The 27693-nt window shown below is 39.0% G+C and overlaps 1 protein-coding gene and 1 long non-coding RNA gene across 7 annotated transcripts in view; one reads left to right on the top strand and one right to left on the bottom strand.

Annotated features, from left to right (window-relative positions):
- Positions 1–59: 59 nt before the first annotated feature.
- LOC112540844 (uncharacterized) lies at positions 60–18717 on the bottom strand. 3 transcript variants are annotated; one of them, XR_015798425.1, is made up of 6 exons: positions 18472–18717; positions 17672–18177; positions 14709–14796; positions 10587–10682; positions 3798–3854; positions 60–1480 (listed from the first exon to the last, which is right to left on the bottom strand). It is a non-coding gene; the product is annotated as an uncharacterized LOC112540844 (long non-coding RNA). The 3 variants fall into 3 exon arrangements; XR_015798426.1 differs by having other exon boundaries at positions 14709–18379; XR_015798424.1 differs by having other exon boundaries at positions 14709–18177.
- Positions 18718–22931: 4214 nt separating this feature from the next.
- Positions 22932–27693, top strand: part of AK4 (adenylate kinase 4) — a 44873-nt gene continuing 40111 nt past the window's right edge. For 2 of the 4 annotated variants that reach the window (XR_015798376.1, XM_007429932.3), the window contains exons 1-2: positions 22933–23164; positions 23896–24050. Coding sequence is in view for 3 of the 4 variants with exons in the window: in XM_007429932.3 (XP_007429994.1) it covers positions 23906–24050 (145 nt within the window). In the remaining variant the exon portion in view is untranslated. Of the gene's footprint in view, positions 23165–23488; positions 24051–27693 lie in introns of all 4 variants that reach the window. The other 2 variants (XM_007429934.3, XM_007429933.3) reach the window with 2 other exon arrangements.

The raw sequence follows: 27693 nt of genomic DNA, 5'->3' as shown, positions 1-27693 counted from the left end.
TGATAGCACCGTGAGATTAATCACAGAGTTTCTGCTTTAAATAAGAAACAACACAAACATGCAAACCCCAAATCAATTTCTTTAACAGACTAAAGCAGAATACATCATTACATGGTAGTGAGATCAGGAAAGCAGAACAGGAAACTTAAAACTTAATGAAATTTAAAACACAATGAAAAATACTTTTATTTGTCTTAACAACAAATAGCTGCCATTCAGGTTGGCAGAATTCTATCTTTAGGAAATAAAATCTGAGTTTGCTTATTCCATTCCTTTTTCTTTTGGTTTTGCTTTCAAGGACTATACATTTGCAACCACGACCTCTCTTGTTTTTCTTGATCATTTGTAAGACACCATGGTATCTGTGGCTGAAGAACGGGGTAAAAATGCTTAAAAATAAAAAACGGGTCAAAAGCAGAACAGCACACAGCCCAGTCCCCACAAATCCATATTATGAAGCACAAATCCCTCAATCGTTTTAAATTGCAATTAAACATTAATCAGCAATGCAACTTAACTGTGGTTAAGATAAACTAATTCATGCTTAATTTAGGATCTGGAGCTAGTTACTAATACAGTAATGTTTTCAGATTCTGTACCAAGCCTAACCTAAGTTAGCCCTAAGTACAGTTAATGGTGTTGCCAATTGTAGCTATAGATATCTTTGACGGAGAATATACTATAACCCATCCATCCTAACTGGATAGTCAGGGTTAAATTTGTACCAAACCTAAGGAATTATCTGCAGAGATCATGCTGCTTTGTTTGATTCCATAACTGTTTTGGAAAACAATGTAAAAGAGCAATGGATTAGAATGAAGATCTAGAAGGCGTTTTGCCCCCTTGACTCCACCCAATCCCAAACCTCATTTTTAAAAACAGATGTGAACATTTCAGCCCCTAACTCTGATGGGCTCATGGGCCTAAAAATGGGGTGCTGCAGAGCTGTTAAAAGACCCCTTTCAGAGTTTATTTAGAGTACAGCAAAGAGAGACATCATCTTTGGGGTGACTGATTCACTTTACTAACATTCACAGTGAAAAGCCCCACATTTTACTTTATATTCTCCAAATATGAAAATCAAAGCAAAGTGCACCTTATACCCTTCCTTTTTCAACTATCATTGCACATCTAAGCAACACAATGTATCATCCCGTTAAGAAGTGAAATGGTAAGCCATAAAATTGCAAACATCTTTTTCCAGCATCCAGATGGGCTCTCTTTGGTTTTCATTTGTAAAGCATCACAACGTTTTCAGAATCGAGTAATGTCTTTGATCTCCACATGCTGAATTTCTCTGAAGCTAAGATGGCTACCATCCTTCAGTTATCACAGTACTGTACCTTTAGTATAGACAGCATCAGCACAGTGATAACTGAGCCAGGGCAGCCTGTCAATCATTGCCTATCCTTGGGATTACTGACTTCATATACTATCATCAGATGACCCCAAGGTGCAGGTTCCATCAGTTGCTCCACAGCTGCAGGTTCAAAAAAAGGAGACCACAATGAACTCCAAATTCAGTTTCTGAACGCTGTATGTGGCTTGTCTCAGACAAATCTAGGGCACATACAATAAAGTACATCCAGGCAGAAGCCTTCCCTGAATAGTTTATCCAATATTCATTCACTGCACTGCAGGCTCTCTAGTTAATTGTGCATTAGATAACTAAATAGAACATTGTTAAACAAAACACTGTTAGTATATTTATTGATAAAATGGTAGCTGAACCATCCAGATTAGTGTTAACACAGATTTCTGTTGAGAGAAAAGGAAAATATCTCTGGAACTTAATGTTTCTCTGCCACACATATCCACAACATAGGCCCTAGATATTCTTTTCACAGCTTTGCTGAAATTAATATCACTTAAGAATGCACTAATAATTATGGCTTATTCTGCTGTTTCTCTGAGCAGATCTGTGTTTTACAAAACCCAGTTTTAAAAATGGGAACTCAGAGGATAGGGGAAGCATGAAAAATGAAACATACTTCAATGAATCTCAGCTTGCCTGCAATATTATTTGTACGTATGTGTCTACCACTTACCTAGCCTACCTTTGATTTAGCCACATGAATAGCTGGAGAACATGGATTTAAGGCTGGTATAGGCTACCAAGTATCTTTCAAATATTTTGATTGTAATCTTAAAATCTTAATAAAATACTAAGTTAAAAGTTAGAAATGAAAAAGAAAATTGAAAATACAAATTATAAAGAAAAGAAAAAGTGAGATAAAGTAAAAGAAAAAGAAAAACGACATGAAAAATAGATAGCTTCCAATCTATCTCTGGTCTTAAGAATAATAAGAGTGTCATAAGTGCTAGTTTTTAATGCATTAAGTAGGAATAATTCTTTGTCAAAACATATCCCATTACATTTATAATCTAATCTTCAAATCCCAGTGTAAGCTTCGCCCCACCTGCATTTTGCAAATAGTCCATCAATGGTTTCCATTCTTTAAGGTAAGTATCTTTCAAATATTTTGGATATTACATTTCACAGTACGTTTCTCATTTTGAGGCTCATAGGAACTCAAAACCTCTGGATGGAATCAGTTTCTGGCTTTAGCTATTATTGTCAATATATATAAAGCATTGGATACCATTAAAAAAAAGACTACAGGATAACCACCAGTTCATATTAAATTGAAGATGGTTTGGTGAGGCTCTTATACAAGAGAGGCTTAATAGAATCCTCTTTTCTTGGTGCCCTTGCTGGTCCTTGTAATGGGCAGTAAGAATAACCTTGAGAAACAGGAGGAAGAGCTGCAACCAAGACAGTGTTCAGATAAAATAAATTTGAGTCTGGGGCAGAAATGTAATTTGAGAAAATGTCTCAGACTTGACCCTCCCTAGTTCTCATGAAGATAAACTGAGGGAGGGAGAGGGGAAGTGTATTCAGACTTGCATGATTCTGTACTGTAACCTTATAATAAAAGTAGTATTAGCATTCATAATCCTGGCTTTCTAATCTGGTCTACCTTGAAGGGCTGACAGTCCTGCTTCTACTTTTTCTCACTATCTCTGGCTGGTCTTTTGTCAGATTAAAAAGACAACTGACAAATAAATTAGCAAGCAAGAGTCGCAAGCATTACTCCTCCTCTCACTGCCATCATGCACTTCAATCTTCCCCAACCTGGATGCCCTCCAGACGGGTGGACCTTAATTCAGTATGCTTCAGCCAGCATGGGCATTGCTAAGATTTCTGGGAGGTGAGGTCCAGTACAGTTATCTGGAAAGGATCCAGGTTGGAGGGGACTGATCTACTCACTTGCCCCTTCAGATCCAATGCAAAAGAGCAAATGAGATGGCTGCCCCCTGGAAGGATGTTGGGCCTCAGAAGATGCCCAACTCTGCCAGTTTCTGACACAAGACAGGGAAGCCAAGTGCTTTAAACAGATTTATAGGGTTTCCCAAAACAAAAATCCCCAAGGCACATCACAAACAGAATGAAAATACAATTTAATGCTAAATTTGGGGCTCCTACAATTTTGAGCTGAGAAACGCACACAAACCTGAAATAGTTTCACCTAGTTAAAAAAAAAAGACACCTCACCTGTCAAATGGCTCCCCTGGGCCTTTCATGACCCTCCTACTTTACATCAGTATCTACACTACTGTGGTCCTTTTTGGTATCTTAATGGTTTTTAAGTGCAGTTCCAGCTACCAAAAGATTGCATTCACCTGCTCTTAATATCATAAGGTATGCTTAATTATCTGTTAATTGTGGCCAGTTATGCTGTTAGGACAGGACTTTGGGACAGAAGTCCAGGGAAGGAAAGTAGAAGGAAACTCACCTCTCCTCTCGATAGTAAATAGCCAGTTCTGACTGAACATTGCCACGTGATGCACACCTGAAAAGAAACACAACTTAGCTCCAATCTTTGCCAGGGCACCAAAGACCACCAGGTGTGTAAGCTGTAAGCTGCCTTAAAAATCATTAGAGCGTAACCACATTTCAGTTACATTGCATCTTCGCTACTAGGGTGGTGCAAAATATTTAAAATCTGAAATGCTTCAAACTCAGAACATATCTTGACCTCACTGGAAGTGTTCTGAGGCCATCTGATTATTCCAAAAAGTGTTTTGAGTTCAAAACAGCTGTTGTGAGTTTGAAAGAGGTGTTATGAGCTCAGACTGTAACACTTCTGTTTTGCAGTTCAGAACACCTCCAGTGAGGTCAAAACAGCAGCTCTGAACTCAGAATGTAACACTCTGAACTTGAGATATTTTGAACTAGAAGCATTTCATACACTTCTGCTATGTGTTTCACATGAGACCATCCTTGAAATGTGTTTGGAAACTGCAGCTCATACAAAATATGGCAGCTAGGCTGCTACATGGAATAAAAGATAGGGTTCACATAATGCCTATATTGGTGGGTACTTACTTGGTACAATTTAAGGTGTTGGTATTAAAATCCTAAATGGCTTAAGACCTAACTATTATACTGAGGGACCATCTCTCCCATTACCAACCTTTCTGGGAGCTAAGGCCTGCAAGAGGCCCTTACTTAGAGGATCTCTTCTCTGATACATGGAAAGGACTTTACCCCAAGCTATGGAATTACATTTAACATTTTGTATCTTATATTTTAATTATGGTTACCTGCTTTGAGTCATTGCTTGAATGGAAAGTTGGATTAAAAACAGAAGAAACAAATAAGAAGGCAGCACTTTTATCTAATTTTTTTTTTAAAATAATGAAATATACACCCAGGATTGACATGAAAAATCTGCCCATCCCTAAATTAGATCAATGACAAATGATTAAGACACTCCAGTGGAAAATGGTGGAGCAGCACATGGTTTCATAACATCAAAATAAAGCATAACTACTGACATTCATATTAACAATGACCCTAATGAAGAATCAGATCTTCTCTTCACAAATTTAAAAATGTTGTTAAGATACAGATGAATATTTAACACAATTGAATCTTATGACTTCATTTTCAGGATCTGCTCAGTCGTACATATAATTACATCTTAACAATTGAGCATCAGAGGTTGTGCACTACAAGAAAGTCTAAAATTGTCAGAGTCAAGAAAATATGTATAAAACACAAATACATGGAGTCCCGGGTTAAGAATGCCTGGGTTACAGACGACCCATAGTTAAGAACGGAGCCTATTATAGCAAACTTTGAGTTAAACACACAATGGTTCAAGTTAATTACACAATACTACTTATACAGTATTATACAATAATACTGTTCCAGCTTACATACAAATTCAACTTAAGGATAGACCTTGGGAAGGGAACTCTTAAACCACTTTTAAACTGGGGATTACCTGTACTACTACATTCCTATCATATACAATGCACTGTTTTAGAAAACCACAAGAGGGCACTAATGAGATGGAAATTTATCTGAAAAGCCTCAACCTTACAAAATGTTACACAAAAGACAAGCGAACCCACTGAATTGGTTAATTAGTACCTGGCAGGATTCAACTATCCTACTTGGGTAAACTCATGTGTACCTTCCCCAAAGCCCATTTTAGTGCAAAAGGAGACAGCCATGCAAAAGCTCCAAGCAAAATCAACATGTGTAAATAAACTAGAGGCAGGGATTTCCCTTATTTCTCTTCCCACAGAATTTGCAGGCAAAATATTCTGTTCAGACAGAGATCAACTATGGGGATGTGGGCACTTACACACAACCTAAGGTCAAGTCTTCAGATGGACAGCAAGAAAACAAACAAATGGATCATCAAACAAATCAAACCAGAGTTCTCACTTGAAACACAAATGACCAAGCTCAAATTATCCTACTTTGGACACATTATGCAAAGACGTAACTCTCTGGAGAAGGCTCTAATTCTGGGAAGGGTGGAAGGAAAGACGAGAAGAGGATGACCACCTGGAAGGTGGATGGACTCAGTTACAGTGATGATTCATGCACCTTTGGAAGAGCTGAAGGACCAGGCTAGGGACAGATCATCGCAGAGAAAATCTATTTATGTGGTCTCTAAGAGCTGACAATGATTTGATGGCACATAATCAATCAATAGGATTTGTACACGTGCTGTCCAACACAAAGAAGATTGACTCCATCTATACATAGCCCACATTAAAGCATATGTAAATACACCTGGAACTTAGATTTCTCTGATATCTGACAACCAGTAGCTGTAAAGAGTTAGATGGAATCAATTGTATAATCACACTTACGCTTACTTGAATGAATATATTATGTATTGCTTTGTAAGGTCTTTGCTGTGTCTTCTATGCAGGAATGGAATTATTATTGTGCCAATCTGTGCCTATCCCTAACCCTTTTTGCAACTTTTGTTGATTTTAAGTCAGCTTTTGACCGAATACTAAGGGAACGACTGTGGGACAGTCTGAGGCAGCCTACTATTGATAAAAGGCTGCTCCTACTTATTCAGGTGCATGATTCATTCATGCTAGAGCAAGGTTTCTTCTTCTTATCTTTTGGCTAAAGTTAATCCTACTCTGTATAGGTTTGGCCCCATTAGTACTTAGAGATCATTTTAAATCATCATGGCTTAAAAACGGCCTAAGATAGAATTCATTTACTGGGCTTCTCTACGGAAAGTTTGTGCTCATTTGATAATACTAGAATGGCTGTTCTGGGGAAGCAATGGCAGACTGAAGATGGCTTTGCTTTCAGCGGAGTTAATGACAGCGGCAGAACAAGGAGCCGGGGAACAGATCAGCGCCTCAAAATTCCTCCCTGGACAAAGGGGAGGACTTGGGATCACCCATAGTGCTCCATACAGATGCTTCCTGTGAAGAGACTGTAAAACAGTGGCCCCCAGTGGGTTTTAGAGCTCTGCGAGCTGGGAGAGTCAGCTTTGCCCAAGCTGTGGTTTGGACCCTTCAAAGGGACACTGGGTTCGCCCACTTCCTCTCTTAATCACTTCTGGAAATGGCTTGCAAATTGCTTTTCAGATACTAAGAACCTTCAGAAGGACAAGTTTCATCATACTGGGTGATTCTCCTTCAATTGTCAGTGAAAGAAGTTTCATGTAAGTTGAAGAACTTAAAAATTTTTATTCAGAAATAAGCAGCAAAAGAGTGATTAGAATATTGATTTTGGAAAGTTATAAATGGATTAAGGGGCCAGATTCACTGGAAATAAGATTTTGAAACTAATTATAAGAATCCTTCCTGTGGGTTGTTTAAAATCCTATTAAAAATGTATGAAGATTTTGAATCTAAGTGTAGGAAATCTTTCCATGGGAATATTGTGGATTAGAGAAAAACTTGGTAAGAGGAGACCTTGAAGGCTGGTTACTAGAGGCAACCAGAAAGAACTAAAGATTATAATTAAAGGAGAAGACCCAGTAATACGGAATGAAGAAAAGTATTTTAACTTTGGAAGAATTCAAGGATATTTGGCAACAATGTACTCAGAACTTTCTCTTAAGTTTGCTGGCTACTATAAAAATGGGTTTAAAAGAGGAGATAGAAGAGGACACAACTGAAAATCAGTCTGTTTTGGATATGGATTTAAAAATGACAGGCTACAAGAATGATATTGACAAAGATGTAACACAGGACCTACAAATGAAACTGGCTGATGTTTTAATAGCTAAAAGGGGCACACAAATAATAAATAAGAAGAGTGACTTAGATGTGTGGATTTCAACTCAGAAGAGTGACTTGGACAACTTTCTTATTTTGGACCTACAAAAGAGATGTGTTATACTTATGAAGGAGTTCCTGAGAAAAGATAAAGACAGAATGACAAGAAATCAGCTTTTGGGACATTACTTAGAGGGAATAAAATCAAGACTTTTAAAAGCAAAAAGAAGGTTTATAAAGTTGACCGATTCGATCAAGGTTAAAGTATATACAATTTTTTTTCTAGTAGCTTTTAATGGGTTTTTCTTGACCAGGACTGAATGATGAGGCTTTAATGATTTGTTTATAGATGAGACATAAGAAGATGATTTTTTGTTTTATTTTTAGAAAAAGTGATAAGTTATGGTGTTAAAATTGAAGGAAAGTGTTAAACTTGTGAATGAGTTTCTGAGAGGAGACAAAGAAAAAATGATAAGAAATTAATATGTGGGACATTATTTTGAAGGGATTAAAGATCAAGATTTTCAATATATTGTTATTTCTGATAGCTCTTAATGGAATTTTTCTTGATTAAGTTTGAACGATGAGGCTTTAAAGATTTGTTTATAAATGTGAGATAAGATATGGGAAGAAGAGATTTTTGGTGTTGTGTTTTTAGAGAAAATTATAAGTTACTGTGTAAAAGAAAGGAGTATGAAATTGATTTACTTGTTTAAGGTTAAAATATACATATTGTTATTTCTGGTAACTCTTAATGGACTTTTGCTGATTAAGACTGAATGATGAGGCTTTATTATTTGCTAATACATAAAAGGTGAAATATGGGATGAAGAAATTTTTGGTTGAAATGATAGAGAAGGTGATAAGTTACTAAAATTGTTTGCACTTGTCTTGATGAAGGGGGAAGTCATTTCTTTATATATCTTTTTTCTTTACATTTTTCCCTACCCCTTTTTTCTTTTCTCTCTGCACTTTTTACTTTTTCTTTTTTATATTTTTCTTAGTTTGTATTAGTTTTTTATCTTTGTGTTTTTAAACTTCAGTAAAAATCATATTTATAAAAAAGATAATGCTAGAATTGCCCTCAAACAACGAATCTGGGAAGTAGATCTCCAAACAAATTTAAGCAAGGTGTCACACCCCAATATTTATCACATTCTTCCAAAAGGGTCACCTCCAGCCTCCTATTTATCATCCATTACAATTCTGAAATTTCAGGAGGCTTTCACTTTAGCTGGGCTGCATTGCCCCCAGCAGTCCTTTTTGGACATTTTAAAGGTACTCCTATATCCACAACATAATCTTCGGTTATGTCCATGTGGTGATGGCTCAATAGAAACTCTAAGGCACGTGCTACTATGCTGCTCCCTATATAAGGACTCTAGACAGGCCTTCATTTATCTGATCCTGAAGAAATTTCCAGGTGGGGAGTGTGATTTCTACTTAATGTTACTTCTTTCAGACAAGGACTGAAAAATATCTTCCCAAGTCTCCCAGTTTTGCTACCATTTACATAATACACTGCACCATTAATTGAGTTTGGAACTTCTTATAATACTATTTTTATTCTGTTTTATTTTATTATATCTGTTCTTAATTATTTTTTAGATCCGATTATATTTATTGCTTTTCTGTTATATAGAAATAGAAGTTCTACTATTAGATATATTATTGTATCTGGCCTTAGGGCTGTAATAAACTGATTGCCTGATAAGGACTAACTGATTACAGAGTTCACGCCTTGAAAGGATTGAAGGACAAATGCTGTCAGACCTCCCTAGTCCTTCCTGCTGTAAGCACAGGGTCAGCCTGCTAGAATAAGAGTCAGGATAACCAACAATAACTCGGCTCAACATATATATTAAAGCTACTATGTCTCCTTTCTAGGTATGTTTCTCTAATGATTTCATACCATGAAGGATGCCCCATCTCTCTCTTTGTGGCTACCTTGTTTCCTTATCAGTTGTAAAGCAATTCTTTCTGGACTTGGGATCTTCATCTGGTGTATATGCTTGCTTGAATAGTCTTTGATTAACATTCTATATAAGACCTGTGCATGCTTGGTCACCCGGGGGCAGGAGACCAGTGACTTACTGTAACTTGCTAGCTTTGGAATGTAACAATTGTTTGGACCCTCTTCAGTTGTGGTGCTTTTGGGATGAGTTTTCTATCACATAACCCAGTGTTTATGAACTTCAGCAACTTTAAGATGTGTGGACTTCAACTCCCAGAATTCCCCAGCCAGCATGCATTCTGCCTGGGGAATTCTGGGAGTTGAAGTCCACATATCTTGAAGTTGCTGAGGTTGAAAAACACTCATCCAAATGAACCAAACCACATTAAACTATTATGTTCCTAGCTAGTTATTTTCTCTACCAATAACTCATTTATTTATCCTTTTATTTTGATGCTCTATATGATATATTTTTGTCATTTTTTAAAAAGTGTCATCAGCTTACCCTGTACTTTGCAAACCAATGCCATGATGGATCTATGTCAATTTATTTGTCACTAAAATTCTTGCCATTCATTCTATCAAGTAAAGGGATAACACATGGGTTTGAAGGCAGCAAGTTTTAATCTGCATTTATATATGTATTTGTTAAAGCTATATCCCGCATTTTCTCCAGAAATTCAAGGTGACTTATGTGGAAATCTTCATTTTATTCTCATGATGATCTGTGAAGTAAGTTGTGCTAAAGGAAAGTGACTGACCCAAAGTCACTCAGTGAGTTTACATTATTGAAGCTGGACTTGAACCTGGATCTTCCCACACCTTAACCACTAGATTACACAACAAAAAGAGATAAACTCATTGACAAAATATGTCACTAGGAAACTTGAGCTTCCCTAGGCATTCACGAGCTATAAATTATAAAAACTCTCTAGTGTACTAGCATAAATGCAGAAAAACAGAAAAAAAAAATCTGTTGTCTATACTAGAAAAAAAGTAGGTCAGCAGAAGTTAACGTCCTTTTATTCCTCTACAAACCATTCACAATTGTATGCTGTCCATGGTCTTCACTCACCTTCTTATATCTGTAGATGTCCAGGCATATTTTGCTGCTAAAAAATGGAAAAGCTGGAAAATACATTCAGAAAGTGGGGGCTTTCTCACTTGAAACCTACAGCAAAAGAAAAACGAAACAAATGTCTTTTTAAAAAGTGGTAAAGGCGTTAAAAGATCTCATTGGCTAGATTCATATCATGTGTTAAACCACGCTGTGGTTTGCTTTTGGCTTAGTGTGACATATCAAACCATTCATTATGTTTCAGCATCATATGAAAGTCAGGTCATTATAATTTAGTCAACAAACTATGTTTAAAAATTCTGGCTTAACTCTATGAGCAAATGCAGTCACAAGGAAGCATAGTTCACAGCATAAAGGTAAACCATTCCTTGAATAAAGCCAGACTTCTGGTTACCAGATAGACACACGTTCATGCAATTTTCTTGACAAAAATAAAGAAAAGGTTTGCCATTGCCTTTTTTTCCCAAGCTAATTTTCCAAGCTAACTTTTCGGTCTAGCCTATAGTCCTCAGATTTTCTAGAAATGTCTTATCCAACTACTAGACAAGTCCAATACTACTTAGATTTGGGGAGATCAGCCAAGGTTGGCTAGATGCTATCACATCCTATTGTGATTCACAGTATACTCTTCCACAAATCAAACTCACTGGTTGATACATGCAACTGATTTCACTATTCTTTCCTCTGCCTTCACCTGCGCATTGGATTCCTATATGTATGTGCTTGTGTATATAAACATACACGCACACACATATATACTAACTACTTATGAAGTACAGGCTACAATAAATAACTGCTTCTAAAGATTCATATTCTGGACTTGAAACACTGAACTTCAAGAAAAGACAACAAAGACTTATTTTTAATTGCAATTTTAAGAAAAAAAATATAGAGAATATACTGAAACAAATTAAAAAAGCAATATATACACTTAGAAGAAATCATTAGTTATGAAGTTATAATACAAAAGAAACAAGTACAATTGAACAAATAGGAAAAAACCCCTGAAAATTAACATAGTACATTGCTCCAAATCACCTCAATATATCACAATTCATGCAATCATTTAGTAACTAAGTATCAAGCTTCACATAAAATTTACTTAGAACTTTCTTAGTCAATGCATTTTAGAGTGGAGAGGAAAGCTTTGCTACCCATTTCATTCCCCCCCCCCCCAAAATGGACACCTGTGCAAAACAATTAGCCACTGTTAACTGCAAATCATAAGGAGGCTGAATCAAAACTGCACCTGGACTTCATAAAAACAGCTTGCTTTGATTTCACAGACAAATGCAGCTCCTTAAACCCAAATAGGCTTGCATTTGTGAAAATACTTTTTTTCATTAAATGAAAAAGTGTTATTGTTTAGGACTGTACATATAAACTTGTGAAAGGATTCTTCAGAAGATGCTGACATTTTATGGAAATAATTATAACAATATGAGGTTATGGTTTTCCCCAGCTCTGAAATGGCATCCCAAAGTTTAAATTAAACTGTAGTACTTGGACTGGATGCAAATTTTTGCTCTACAATGAAACACTCATTGTAACCTACTTCTTTATATGTATTAGATTCCATATCCAGTTGGTGGATCTTCAGATAGAGCTGGGGGAGGCTCCTGTATGAAAGCCTGAAGAATTCCATTCAGAACAAACAATGCTAGGATAAATAAACTAGTGATATAATTTGATGTAAAGCAGCTTCCTACATCCCTACACATACTGTAGCCTGGATAATATGATTCCAAATAATATGCTGAGAAGTTATGGATCAAAATTATGTAAAACACACTCAGATTCCAACACCATGTCTATCTAATCCTCCTTCAGCATGGCTCATGGAAACTGAAGTTTTCTTTTGTATTTTAAGTCCAAACATTAATATACATAGTTTATCTAGGTTTGGATGTAACATTAAATTGCTTCTGGTTAAAAAGTGAAATGGAAAACTGCTGATGTCTTCAATTTAGTCTTGCTAAAGGACTGGGAGCTCATTCATGTAATATTAAATCATGATTCAGTGCAGCCTTTCTGAACATGGTGACCTCTTAGTTGTTTTAGGAGAGGAAGTGCCAGTATTCCCAGTCACTATGGCCTGGGGTTTGCATTACATATACTTTTATTTCTTTGTTAGTTTTATACCCAGCCTTCCATTCAGAAACTCAAGGGTGCACATACCATGCTCCTTCTCCCCATTTTATCACCATAACAACAACCATGTGAGGTAGGTTTAACTGAGCTGGTCCGAAGATACCCAGGGAGCTAGGACTCAAGACCGACTCAAAGGCACATGCATGAAAAATATTATTTGGTAGTTATGTCTGACATTTAGTTCAGGAAAACTGTTTGAGGATGGATAAGATTCTCTTCCCTCTCAGGTTACAAACCACATGTTCCTCCTTAGAACAAAGTTTCTCAATCTTGGCAACTTTAAGACTTTAATTCCCAGAATTCCCTCTCACCATCGCTAGCTACATCTCTGGTTCTACCCAATGGTTATTATTATGCAGCTAAGTATGCAAACGTGGAGGCATGTGCCAAAGACAAATCTAAGTCCTTCAAATATTTGATTAGCGTTCATTTATATTGTTGCTATAGTGATACTGAGAGATTAAAAAGTAACCATAACAACTGTTGTTAAAATACCCTGAGGGTGGGCTCTTTCCATCCAAACAATGTAATTTGGAATATTTGAGAGCCATTTTTTAAAGTTTGGTGAAAATCTTACCACATCTTTTGCCTAAGCTCTTTGTCCTGCCTCACTGAAATGTAATGTGGTTACTCTGACTAATTCATATGCACAAAGCCAGGATGGACAATCCTTATACAGTTTTGAGCTATAAATTTTACAGTCTCTTCCTACCCTGCTTCAAAGTGTAGGTAGTACGACGGAATAGGATACTGCATCTCTGCCTTTAAATGCACAATTTATCTTGCTTCTAAATTTCCACAGAAGTACAGGTCCTTCCTTCTCCATAGCAGCATCAAGTTTTTCAATCTTTATACTTAACAACTTTTATACTTACAACACAGAAATACATCAGAGCATGATTACTGAGAATTACCTGCAAAAATATGAAGTGATATCCACTGGGAACTTGTGTGCAAGCTCTACTGAAATAAGTGATTCATTTCAGTGAGGTCTGAGCAGACGGTGTTCCCAATCCAGCAACCTATGCCTGCTGTATGTATTAATATTAAGACCTGAAAGCACTATGGGTGCTATGAAAAAAGAAAATCTATAGAAGCTGATAAATGAGTTAGGGGTGAAGAACACAGATGTACTCATAGCAACGCTACTGTTCTAAGGACAGACATTCAATAAATGTAATCAAAGCCCATGTATTTTTCTATAAACTTAAATGAGCTAGATCTCTCCCATATAAGAAAATATTTTAAACCCTTCAGGCCATATTCAATTTTTTAAAAATTTCAGTCTTAAAACATCAGCCCACAATTAAGATTTCTTTCATTTACATGTTGCTTTTAACATACTATATTTTTACTTAGTTATCCTTTCCCATATCTGATTTTTTTCCCCCTTCCCTCATTAGGCAATAGCTGCTGGAGAGAGAAAAAAACCCATTTTTGGAAAGACTGTAACCAAACTGGGGGTTACATCTTAACCACTGAAGATCCACACTGCACAAGTCAAACCTATAGCATATCTACTCAGAAATACTGTAAGTCAAGCATGCACTAGACTGCAGTATTAAAAAGGCCACTGTTTGCAATGTAAAGAACAAAATGTAAGAAACATTGATAAATCACAAAATCATACAGACATCACATCCTAAATCTCAACTGCACCACCTATCTGTAAAATATTCTTCTATATACTTCATGTTAGCTTCTGCTTTTTAAAATTCCACTCTCTTCAACTACATCTTTTTTAAGCATTTGTTCATTAAGAATTCTGTGTGAGACAAGAGAAGTCTCATTCCTCCTAAATGAGACTTCTCTTGTCAAGAGCACCAAACAAATACGTAATTCAACTGATGCATCTCCCAAGCACATTATTTATGTGTCAGTCATAGTTCACATGCAAGTAATCCTGGTATTTTCTTTTCCATGGAAGCCTCATAGCCCAAAGAAACAAGTCTACGTACAGATACTTACAAATGTGAAGCTGGCAACAGCTGCATTCCTCAGAGAAAGGCATATGGTATCTTCTGTGCTTCACAGCTGTGTGTTGATTCTTCATTACCTATAGGTGGTAAAAGAGGGAGAGGGAAAATAAGACTAATAAATACAGGGAAGTCAAATTTTATCCACAAATAAATTTAGAACTTGTTCTCTGTGTTTACAGAAAAGTTCTATCAAAACCACAGATGCTGCAACGAAGGAATCAAGGTCATAGACCTGGACTTTTGTCACTTACTGGCCAGAGAGAACAAACACTCCTATATTTTGTTAAAATATAACCTATTCCATCATTGTGAGGCAAAAAACTGATTTAACGATCCCAGCACTGCAGCCATTCTGCTTCTAGATATGAACAAGGGAGGCCCTGGACAACCCTTCACTTTACTAGATTGATTTTAAAAATCCTGTTATAAAGCAAACTGTAACTACAGGAGATAATACAGATGGTTTGTATAAGATAGTGAGATGCACGTTCTCAGGCATAAAAGGACAAATTGCAACAGAAAAACAGTAAGAGAAAATGGAAACGTCAATTGGATTCTTGAGTTAATGTTTCTGGGAACTACTTAATATCCATTACTTTTAATATCAGAATGACAAAGGCTATTAATCTTTTAAAAAATATCTAAACAGCTAAGACTTGTTTAGATACAGTAATTTCTAGAATGAAAGGTGCAGGAGCTCAAGCCAAACTAAATTCCCTTGTGGGAACTAACGATAGCAAATCATTGGGTGATGGAAAGATACTTTAGGGGATGCCGCAGATTAAAACAAGTTTAAGGTTAAGCCTGCAATTGTAAATGCAAACCTAGACCCCTTATTGTACTGAAATCTGAGTAAACATACCTAGGATCAGTCAGCATGTCAGGTTTTTCCCCGTAACATGTCAAGGCTTTATGTCTTTCCCTACTTATACTTAGCCAAACATGGCTTGGCAACATCTTTGTATTGGTGTATCTCCATTATATCACTTTCACCTTGTTCCTACCCCGTGAGTGAGACAAATTAGTTCTACTGGTATTTAAACAGTATATTTCCACTCATTCTAACACCACTCAAGGTATATAAAATCTGTAAAGTTTTCCCATCTATTTCCTCACAGGAAGTTAGGTGGCTGGCAGTGACTTGAATCAGAGGCAATAGAGGGAGACTAGAGATCTGTATGGGGATAGCAAATTTCATGCCTACTGTATATAGCTCTTTGTGGATTCCAGAATGGGTGGTTAGCACTTCATATCGATTGTGGGGAAAGTGTGATACTGTTAAAAAAAAATAATACTGAGACATATTGACACTTATTGCCCCTCAGTCATATGTTCACTAGGTAGCTTGGGTAAGTCAATGGTAAAAAGTTATTGTAAAGTATAAGGAAAATACGACGAACATGGCTTCTGGAATTCTTTCTAAAGCCTTAAGCTACACTCTGGGAAGGAAGGGGGCTAAGAATGAGGAGCCAACAACATTCTGAGCCACTGCCCAACCACTGGGGGATGGTTCTCCCATAGGGGTGCATTGGGGATCTGCAGTTCCTGACCAGATCCAGCCCATATTCAAGCTCACAGTTCTTCTGTTGGTTTTCTTCTGCCAACAAATTGGTCCAGTTTTGTTTTCCAAGAGTTATCCTGTTGATGAACAGAGTCCCAAGTCTCTTTACATACAGTAATCTCTTTCCTGGATTTTGCTGGACTGGAAAGAACAAGGTAAGGAACACACGCAGAACATGGCTTCTGGAATTCTTTCTAAGCCCTAACAATTCACTCTGGGTCATGTGGCCAGGAAGAAGGCAGGAGGGGGGTCTTAAGAATGGAACTGCTGGCAAGGTTCCAAACTCAAGCCCTCGCCCATAGGAATGCATTGGGGGACCCCCCCCCACATCCTCCAAGCAAATCTGGCCCATTTTCAAACTCGATCTTTTTTTTTGCCAGCCATTTTTCCCCATTCACCAAATTTGGTCCCATCCATTCTGTTTTTGGAAAGTGATCCCTGCTGATGGACAGAGAGATGGGTGGACATACAGAGTCCTGAGTTCATTTATATACTTTCCCTCCAACATTCCATTGGGTTGGAAAGAGTAAAAATGCCAAGAATGTTGAAGCAGCTCATACCAGTGACATCGGCTTTCTTTAACATCTGGAGTCCTCTGATACAGTCAGGAGTTGGGCAGGCACATGACTTTCGGCAAAGACAGCATTTAAAAGTCCCACTAATCCTAGCTTGTTAAGATCTCTTCAAGATATTACCAAGAAGCAAGGATGCTTTTTAACATCCCTTCAGGTTTAAGTCCTTCCCTGGTTACTTTAATGAGCATGACATGATTTTGCTCTATGTTTGGCAGATGCAAAAGCGGGGCAAGGAGGCAATGCTGGAGGCAGGGAGCTGTCCCTGCATCCATTTTAAAAAAGGCAAGCATGACTGTTCGGAGGGCAGGACCTTCTCTGCAACTGAGGACCAAGAACCAGGCAAGAGACCAAGGCTAACCTTTTCCCAAGCAGCACCGCCCCCTTTCCCAACATGATGGTGCCTTCTTGGCATACTGGGAAAACCCACGCTGGCTGGGGATCTGGGGATCTGCAGTCCCACAAATCTGGAAGGCACCAAGTCAGAAAAGGTTTTAATTATACTTACTCTAGAGAACAACTCGGTGCAGCTGCTTTATTGGTGGGAACCTACTAAGCCATTCCAGCCTTAGCAGCTCAAAACCGAAAGGACTGGGTTAGAGAAAAGGAAGAGGTCGAGATCAGTTTGGAGGACAGCCAGCACGTCACAGCAACCGACTTGCCCGCCAGGCAGCTCGACCACAGCCGGCGCGGAGGGCAGCAGAAGCAGCAGCGACAGCCTTGGTGGGGAGGCGCTCGCCTCCAGCGCACATACCAAACAGCTCGCCCGAGCCTCCGGCCCTAGTTTAACTGGTAGCTCCTCCTTTTGGGATAACTCACCCCTGCCAGCCTGGGAGGCTCCTCCGCCTTCCTCTTCCTCCTTTCTGCGCTCCTCCCCTTGGATGTTTCATGTAAACAACATCCAGGCTATATTTACAATCACTTGACTGGAAGCGAACAGTGCCAGGATTCTTAAGGAAAATAATAGTGCGCAACGTTTTAAGAGGCACACACGCCCTCTGGAGCAGATGCCTCCCTCCCTCGCGCCTCCTTCCCTCGCGGCCCCTTCTCGCTCTCTCCAGCCTTCGCCACCGAGCCAGTCTTCCTCCTCAGAAGCCTCCATCCGCGGAAGGGGGTCGGGCAGGGATGGGACGGCTCTCTCAAGCCCCGGGCCCAATCCTCTTCTCTCTATCTCCCTCGCGCGCCAAAGCACGGCAAAACACAAACGCTCGCTCCCCTCGCCAAAGTACGCCGGCGGTCGGGGCACCCAACAGTTAGAGCGGAATCCTCGCCCACAAAAGCCAGCTTGCCCAGCTGCGCACCGCTGCTCTGGGCGGTCACGTTTCCTAAGGGAAGAGAAAAAAGGAGGAAAGGCATCGACATCTCGCCCGAGCGCCTGCCGCCGCCTCCGCCGCCCCTCCTCCCTGGGGCGATAAACATTTTCCCCTCGCATAAAGATCAACCAACCTCCAGCAGGACTTTTCCGAGGCTCTGTAAAGCCGAACTGAGAGCGGGCGGATGGGGAGTTGGGATGCCAAACCCGGTGCCCTGCAATAAAGATACTCGCTCATCCCCCCAATCGTCTCCCCCCCCCGTTCCCTCCCCGCGCTGTGGCAAGTCACTGCCTCTTGCCCACCCACCTTTCCAGACGCGCTTGTTACCCCCTCTCTCTCTTTTCTTTGTTCTTAGGTTTCTTTGCATGAAGATTATCTAATGACGCAGCATAGAGTCGCCACAACGTGACTGTCGCCATTTTTCTGTTTTTATTGTATCTCTCGCACACTGCCATGTGATAGAAATTAAAAAAAAAATGAAACGCCAACCACCACGCAGAAAGAGACGCGCTCACACACAAACTTCCGGGTTCCGTGACTAGGGAAAGCAAAATAAAAAGAGGAAAGCAAAGAGCGGGTTGCGGGGGTGGGGCGCGGGGAGTGGGCGAGCGAGGCAACTTCTGGGGAACGCAGACCGCGCGCCTTGGTCTCGCTTTTCGCCAAGTGGAAGAGTTTCAGGTGACAAATAGGCAACGCGCATGAAAAGTATCGCCTGCAGCGCCTGCCTCAGTTATTGTCCTGGAGGATGACAGTTAAGATGGAATCAAATCAGAACAGGTTCTACTTGGTGAAATGTTTTCCATTCCGATCAGGAGTGAGTTCTGCAACTCGTACAGATTAAGACAATTGAAGAGACCGCCCGCACGGTTTTGGCAGCACCGTATTAAGGAGCGATATTGGAAACACACTTTCCTGACTTGCAGATCCTGAGAATGAAAATTTTATTAGCATCTTGGAGATACAGAACCAGTTTGCATACAGGCTGCGTGTATCGCTTGGATATTCCCTTGGTGAATGATTGCTACTGAAATGCATAGCAACGGGGCAGAAGATACGAAACTCTTCGTTCGCGGTTCGTTCGCAGAGACTCACAGAGATGTTAAAACCCTCAGATACTAGGCACACACATTTGTCAGCCCAGCACCTGTTTAGTACGGGAAAAACTTTCACAGGCATGAAGTTGCCGCTCCAGAATTCATTCCGACGTGCACATTGGCGTTTCTTCTTTGGGGTCCCCATAATTCAGCTGTAAGAGTCTCAGCGCAAAAACATAGTTTCTGATGTGGATGGGAAATGCTACACACATTTATTATGCTACAAAACCAGACAATCCGAGTTTTTTTTTTGTTGTTGTTATATGCCAGCTCAGACAGGCAGTTTTTCAATATTAGGTCTCAGATGTTGAACTGTTTTTCTAAAAATAATCACTTATGAATGCAGCATATATTTGTAAAAGCTGAATAACAGAACTTTAGCAAAAGGAAATTGTTTTGTCAGAAAACTGGAAGTGTATCAAATGTACGTATAGGAAGAAAAGAACCCTTATAATAAACAATTGGCCATCTCGATTACCAATATCTTTAGTTCCATTGATTTTTTTTCCAGATCATATAGAACCCCCCCTCCTATACCTAACATAATTAAAATTCTTCCATCCTGCTTGTTCACATTGATTTATCAATTCTTTAGCTCCTGCTAATCAATCTACTTCGCTATTATTGTGTCATTTTTAAGATGCATGAAAAAGCCCTTAAAGAAATATTTCAAAAAGTTATAAAATAAAACAAGGGAAAGGGGGAAATTTTCAGAGATGGCAGCCAGTTGAAAAGTCAGTAAGCTATTTAGCTATCAAATTTTTTCCAGGCAATAAAAGATAAAACAGGCAATAAAGCTATGTAAATTTATTTATTAAATCCTGTTGAACTCTGTGCAATTTGATGTGGCTTCTAAGACCTGAAATTGAATTGTCCCTGAATTGCTGCCATTCATCAATGAGTAATAGCAGCTGAACTCAAGGTAGCAAGAAAGTTACCAAACCTGTAAGCAAATATTATGACGCATATATGATTGTTGATTTGAACCAACTCTTAGAATATTCAGTAGCAAATTCAATCAGATACATTTTTATTTAAGTTAGGTTGTCATTGATTTTTTATTACATTTGGCCACCACCAGCATGAGATATCAAGTGTTTTATATCTAATTAGGAATTTGTCACTCCTTTTAATAGTCCACTTTCTTTGGGAAGACTTCTGCCCCAGCAGAGTGTTTGGAAAAGTAGGAGCTATTAGCACAATCAAGCTGCAAAAGTACAAAATACTATAACAAATATGCTGTAAATCGAAAACAACCTGTAAAAACTATGGAATGTAAAGGATCATTGGAACAAACACACACGGGCATGCCCTGTCTGGCTTAATGGAACTCTGAACCATTCTTTTATTTTATGGATGGAAGTTTAGAGTGCAACATCCTTGAAATTTGTCAGCTTGCCAAACATTTATCTAGAATCAATTTATGGTAGAAGTTCATAAAGCAATAACTCTTATAAATGCTATCTTTCCAATAAGAACTGAGGCATTATCCTTTGGCTTCAGGACATGCCTAGCCTGAATACATTATCAAAGCACCATCACTAGCATGACTATTAGGTTATAGCTATAAATGCTTTTTAAAAGGCTGCAATCCTTTACTTATTTCAGAGTAATTCCAAAACTGGAACAAATCTTACATTTTTTTCAGTGACTGATAGTTACACAAAACTGAACATGGAGTCTTATTTTAGATGGTTGTTTTCAAGGAGAAGCATCTTAAACTTTTTTCTCTTCATTTAATAGATTTAGCCCTGCTCAGTCACTAAAGATATAAAACACTCAGCAAATAAGTACTTCACCCTAAACTCAAGAGTATCCAAAGTTAATAATTGAGCAACTAACCAAACTCAAAGATTACTCTGTCCCCTGACAAGAGTACTGCATTAATTTGAAGTTAGCTTGCTTCTCCAGCTTTCAAATAGAGGGACATGGAGATGAAACAACCGAAGTTCAACAAAATGGATCAGCTCTTACAACTGCATGTTCTTTTTTTTCTTCTCTTTTCAGTGCCTGCATTAAAGCACACCCACCTTTACCCAGGGCAGGTAAAAGGAGGAGAAAAATAAAGTGGGGGAAGTTAAGCCAACTTATACCTTCCATAGTGGTTTTGATTCCAATTAGTCATTATGGAATTTTTTTTTTAAATAAAGCCACTACTAGTTGTTTTTTTTAAGGTCCTTTTGACCTGATAAATAACCTTCTCAGGTGTAGTGGCAGACCTAATCAGTAATCAAATGAAGGCATGGATCTAATAAATTTGCAATGAGACTTTCATTTCTTTTTTTCTGGCAGACACCCCTGATTGGTAGGCGCTACCAACTTATTTACCAATAATTGAGAAGGAAGTTCTGAACATAAGGGTGAAATAGAATCTGGGCATATCCTTTGAAGGAAGAGGTTCCTAAATTTGGGAATTGATTATGCCATCAAGTCAGCGTTGCCTCTTAAAGACTACATAGATAGATTTTCTCCAGGAAGATCTGTCCACAACCTGGTCCTTCACGTCTTCCAACAGCACACCCATTACTACTGTAATTGAGTCTATCCACCTTGCTGCTGACCATCCTCTTCTCTTTCTTTCTACCCTTCTCAGCATGATAGATTTTCCAAAAGAGCTAGATCTTCACATAATGTGTCCAAGTATTTGAGAATACTAAATAGATTAGTATTTCTGTAAAAGTTGCAGAAACCAAACTTTGAGCCCCTAGGACCACATACAGAACTTAGCATTTGTCAACAAAATCTAATTTTAATATGATATATATAATAGTTTCTGTACAATAACAATATATATATTCTTAAATTGTGGGGCCAATTTAGCCACTTTTTTTTTAACATAACTTCCTATGCTCTTCTTAAAGACTTTGGGACCCCAAATGTTATGCAGTTGAACAAATTACTTATCTATGGATTGTATTTTCAGAGAAAAAGATCTAACTGGCCTCTAAATGTATTGTGTGTTAAAAACTTCCTCACATTCCCTAGTAAGTGCCTACATTTTCGTCCATTTGGCAGCAATCTCACAGAGAAAAGAAACAGGTTTAAACACACTTTTAAAGAAACACAATTCTACCCATAATCCTGAGCTCCCTATTCATTCTCATTAATCATTCCCTTCGATTTCCTTGCCAGCAATGTATTTCCAAGACTTTGAATAAAAGAAAAAAAAATCACGAAGGAAAAAAAAAAAGCTGTGTGAGGAAGAACATTTCAGGTTTAGTTTTTTTAAAAAATAAAAAAATAAAAATGCTTTTTAAATATCTGTAACAAAACTACGAAGTTCACATCTGACTCATTACTGCGTGGCTAACCTCCCCTCCCCTTCCCACATGCGCATCTCTTCCAACATTATAAAACGGCAGCACCTATCCTGTCCTCCCCCCCCCCCCTTTAAATTCCCCGCACGGCCCAGCTACACCTACACTCCAGCCTATCCATCTAGTCCTTATGGCAAGGTGGATGGAAAAGGTTGGAACATCATTTAGCTTTGGAGGCTTCTGGGAGACGTAGTCGAACTGAGATGCAAAGTTTACCGAAAACCACGCGATAAAATACATTTCAGGACTACAGAACCCAAGACGCCTTGCTTTATGGGGGCGGAGTTCGTTTGCTGTTGACTACAACTGGTGGGATTTTCTCCCTCCTCCTTATGATGTACTGAAGCTGCTGCTGCGTGCAAGCGAGCGGAGTAGTAATTGAGAACAGTTTGCCTTTGCGAAGAGACTCTCTCGCGCTTCTCTTAAAGGCGCAGGCGGAACTGTGAAGTGTTGCATTTTTTTTTTTTGATTGAACGAAGATTGCGAATATGTGAAACAATCAGTTGACTATTTTAAAAACGCCATTTTGCGGGCTTATTTTTTTCCTTCTTAGGATCTGTGCTTTGTTTTCAGTTGCTCAAAGAAGTGGTGAGTTGGTTGTTTTGTCTGCTAACAGAAGAGTTATTTTAATCAGGGCGTGTGCTTATCTGAGTGACACTCAGTAGTTAAAAGTTTGCACAGGAGTCTTAAACCAGATCATCTGTGTTCGGAGGTGTTTAGTGCCTGATGCTGTAACTTTAGCGTTTTACTCTTATCAGCCCAAAGAAAGTTTTCTTGCGACTTCCAGGGAACCGGTCCGGTCGTTAAGAGGCGCTTTTGGAAGACTTGCTCACATGCAACTCAAGAGAAAGTGCCCGGCGTCCCTTCAGTTCAAACTTTGCAACATTTTCCACCTCGTTCCTCTCCCCCCAGGCGCGAGTCTTGCTGGATTGGGGAGAAGACATCAGGAAGTGACAAACCACCATTCAGCCTTCCGCGCTGCCGCCGCCGCCGTGTGGCGAGCATTCCTCCTCGGCATCCAGGGGTGATGGGGAGGCGAGGAAGATAAAGTTTAGCTTCATCAACGTCATCGAAATAATGCAGCAACAGCTCGCCGCGAGCTCCGCTCCTGGTTTCTACCATGCCAGGCTTGGAGTGACTTGAGACCCGCTGGGTTGGCCAACGGCTCTCCGGCTTGGAACAAGGGGAAGTTAGGAAAACTGAGTCTGGGGGGGGGGTCTACTCTTCTCTCCCTGGAGGAACGGGAGCGGGCTTCTGTCTTTGTTTCTCAGGTTTTGAATCGGCATCCTGGTTTTTAACTGTGTGACTCTTTTTCGTAGGTAGATTGCAATGGCTTCCAAGCTTCTGAGAGCCGTCGTCTTGGGTCCCCCGGGATCCGGCAAAGGAACTGTGTGCGAGAGGATCGCCAGGAGCTTTGGCCTCAAGCATCTTTCCAGCGGGCAATTTTTACGGGAAAACATCAGGGCAAACACTGGTAAGTAAGTGCACGAGAGAGGACGGGGCCTCCCGCTTTTTGTGTTCGAGTACGTGCCTCTTTGCATGCAGGCGGATCTCAGGCAGATCAGACCTAGCGATAGATGGTATCTGCATTGACTTCTAAAAAACGCGTGTGCATCTGTAGCGTTTGGAAGAGATCAGCGGACTGGCCTGTTATTCTTTGGATGTGGGGAGGGAAATAGTGTGTATGTGCTGTTTTATACAGTTTTGAGCCTGCTGTTTTTCACAATATTGGCCAATTTGGAACTCGGGCAAGTATACCAGTAAGGCAAGTTAAAGAGACCGACGGTACTCGAAGGATTTGCAAAGGGTAATGGAATAACTCTTGAGCTGTCCTTTTTAAAATGCTTTGATCTGGAGTGCTTGCATTACAGTAGGATGTAATCAGTTGTATTGTGTATTATGTATCCCGTACTTCATACTAATGCATTTGTTTCATATATATCTAGTAATATGCTGATAAAGTACAGTAATGCATTCTGTGTTTCTTGCTAATGTAATGTCTCCTTGATGGTTCCACTCTATTAAATAACTTTGTAATATCTCCAGAGAGCTTAAGTTACTGGACTGCTAGAATTAGCTGCGATCCTTCATCCATTTGTCCGAAAGTGGGCTCCACTGAACTTAGTAGTGCTTAGTACTACATAGGCACATGTAAGATTGTGTTCTAAATGAAACAACTTTATGGAAATGTTTGAAAAGTAGATAATCTTATATGTATTTTTCTAAAATGAGCTTAGAAATATGGAGGAAGTACCCTTTCCAACTTGGAATGTAGTTACTTCAGTTAGCTTAACATTGGACATTTAGTAACTAGCTGTATTCCTAATAACTGCTTATTAGTACTACAGGTAGTCCTGATTTAGCAATTGTTCACAGTTATGCTGGTGATAAAAAGTAACTTTACAACCAGTCCTTGCATTTACAGCCCTTGCAGGTCTGTAAAGCAAAGGAAAGCTGAAGTAATATAAGTAGTCAGTTTCACTTAGCAATTACTTTGCTTAACAGCTGAGTTGATCCCAATTATGGTCACTAAATGAGGACTACCTGTAGACCCTACTGTTTCAGCAGGGTTTACTGCTGAGTAGCAATGGATAGAATTATAATTCAGGCTGTCAAAATTGTCCTGTGTGTGCTCTTCTTTCTCCCTCTTCTATGCTGAAATTAATTGGAATTATGCAATGCTGTAACATTAGCCACGCAACAAGCAAATACAGGGCATATTGTAAATACATGATTAAACAAGTCTTTGGAATCTGGAGTCTTACTTGGCCTTTTTGTTCCATGTAGAAGTTGTATTCCAGAAAGTAGGTGGACAAGGGAAACATTACATTAAATTAGAAGTAACTGATTTAATATAGTTAACATGATTACTCTCTGTGCAATGAATCATTTTCCTTTTCTTGCATTACAAATACGATTGGGCATTTTAGAACTGCCTTAGGGCCTTATGCAACATTAGATTCCCAGCTTGGGCAACCAGATTTAATTTAGTTTGTAAGGAGCTGTTATTTTGACTTTTTTGAAAGCTATGCGATATCTAGAATTATATACAGTGGTGGTGATGTGCATTTCTAAAATTGTGTTTTGCACCGAAAGCTTTTTTAGGCTCGGAATCCCTGTCATTTTGGATCTCTGTTTGTGTGTAGTCTTCTTGTCTTTTTGCATTACCATCAATTTTATGTTATTGCATGTACAAATGTTGAATTATCCTCAGCATCATTAATGGTTCCCATTTGATTAGCCAATGTTGTGTTAAAAGTACAGTGAAGACAATCCTTGGAAAAATGCAAACTTTGAAATAAATAGGGCATGTTGCATGGATCCTGAAGTGTGAAGTTTCTTCTTTATTGGTATGAAAATTGTCTATGTCATGTACAGTCATACATCTTGCATTCAGATTTAGAAAACAAGATCAGATGTAGCTGTTGCTACTTTTTGCTGCCACTATTTCAGCAAATAAGCTTTCAGGACTTGGTAGTATTCAAGAACATCTCCCTGTCTTACTCTTAAAGCAGAGCAGATCGTGGCTCTTTCTAGCACTTTAGAATAGATCCATAACATCTAATGCTCATACACTTTGGTATGGTTTCTAAATCTTGCTAGCGTTGCATGTAACAGTTGTTGCATCATAAGTCTTTGCATCACATCTACTACAGAAAGGATACAATACAGTTACATATCCACTCTTCTTTAGGAACTCCCTAGTGTTACTCTCTAGGGCTGCCTTGAGCAACTTTTCATGCTAGTTTCTTCTACCATAAAATCCTACTTACACTTGCTGTGAATTTATTAAATGTTTTGGGGACCAGGATAATGTATTTGACTACACTCAGCTGCCACTACCATTTTCTTAACTAAGTCTTCTTTATTGGTTAGTATCAAGTCAAGAATAGCCAACCTTCTTAGACAGAGTGGTGGTGCTTAATTACATCTCAGCTGTTTTGGAGTAAGCTGGAATGAAAAGATCATATATATCTTGCTGATCCTTGAATGTCCAACTGCTTTAAGTAAGATTAAGTAGGGATAAAAAAAATCAATTGACATTTGCATTTAGTAGGAATCAAAAATATGTTAGTATTGACAGTCAGTAGACAGAGCTTGTTAGCAAAAATAAAACCTAACTATTCTCTTTCTCTCCCCCTGTCCCTTCTCTCCCTGATTTTTTGATGCTTTTGAGTAACTCTGACTCCTGGCAACTACATGAACAAGTTCATGCAGTTTTCTTGGCACCATTTTTCAGAAGTGGTTTTGCCATTGCCGCCTTAGGGCTGAGAGAAAGGCACTGGTCCCAAATCATCCAGCTGGCTTTGTGCCTAAGGCAGAACTTGAATTCATGGTGTACCAGTTTCTAGCCAGTGCCTTTAACCACTACACCTACTGGCTCTCTGTTTCTCTCAACAGTTCTGTGAATTATGTTTTTCTGTGCATGGGTACTATATCTGTGTCAATGTTATAGTGATCTTCTTCGCTAATTGTACAAGAAAGTGAGTTTAATTCATTTCATCTGAAAGAGAAGTACTCACTATGGCTGGGAGAAGGGCTATCGACTTCACTAATTAAAGTAGCCCCCCCAAAAAAGAGGCTTCCCAAGGAAGCCTAAACAATGGGCTGCTTTAAGAGTCATGTGGTTTAATGTGTCAACTTCTCAGGACAGTGGCATCTTTTTTTAAAAGGTTTGTGTGAACAGGCTGCTTTAATGAATAGCAGAGAGGTGCTTGTTCATGTGAGTTCTGAAGCACCTCTGAATCATAATGGGAGCTTACATAGTCGTCCTACTGCCATTAGTTATATGGGAAATGTCAGTCAGATCAAAGCATTTGTGTGATCCAGAGAACCTGGATGGTCAGGAATGTTTGAGGAGGTTATTGCACGTTGTTAAGTTGTGATTTGCTTGAAAATTGAAGAAACCACAATTGGCTGGGTTTGCACTGAGCTATAAGAGTCACCTGTTGGGGGAGATGGGCGGCATACACATTTAATTAATAAATAAATTCCTACAAGTCATAATGATTTACAAGTCATAATGGCTAAATTCATACAATAAAAGCCAGAACCATTCAGATCACATCCTGAACCCAGCTTATGGAAAGTTGCTTTCCCATCCATTCTTTATGGAG

The sequence above is a fragment of the Python bivittatus genome, unplaced genomic scaffold (genome assembly GCF_059951505.1).
Source record: "Python bivittatus isolate LINGU-HERP-01145 unplaced genomic scaffold, Pbiv_v1 ctg000700_np1212, whole genome shotgun sequence".
In the NCBI taxonomy this organism is placed as follows: Eukaryota; Metazoa; Chordata; class Lepidosauria; order Squamata; family Pythonidae; genus Python; species Python bivittatus.
The sequence above is the reverse complement of the archived record's forward strand: the minus strand, read 5'-3'. Positions and strand labels throughout refer to the sequence as shown.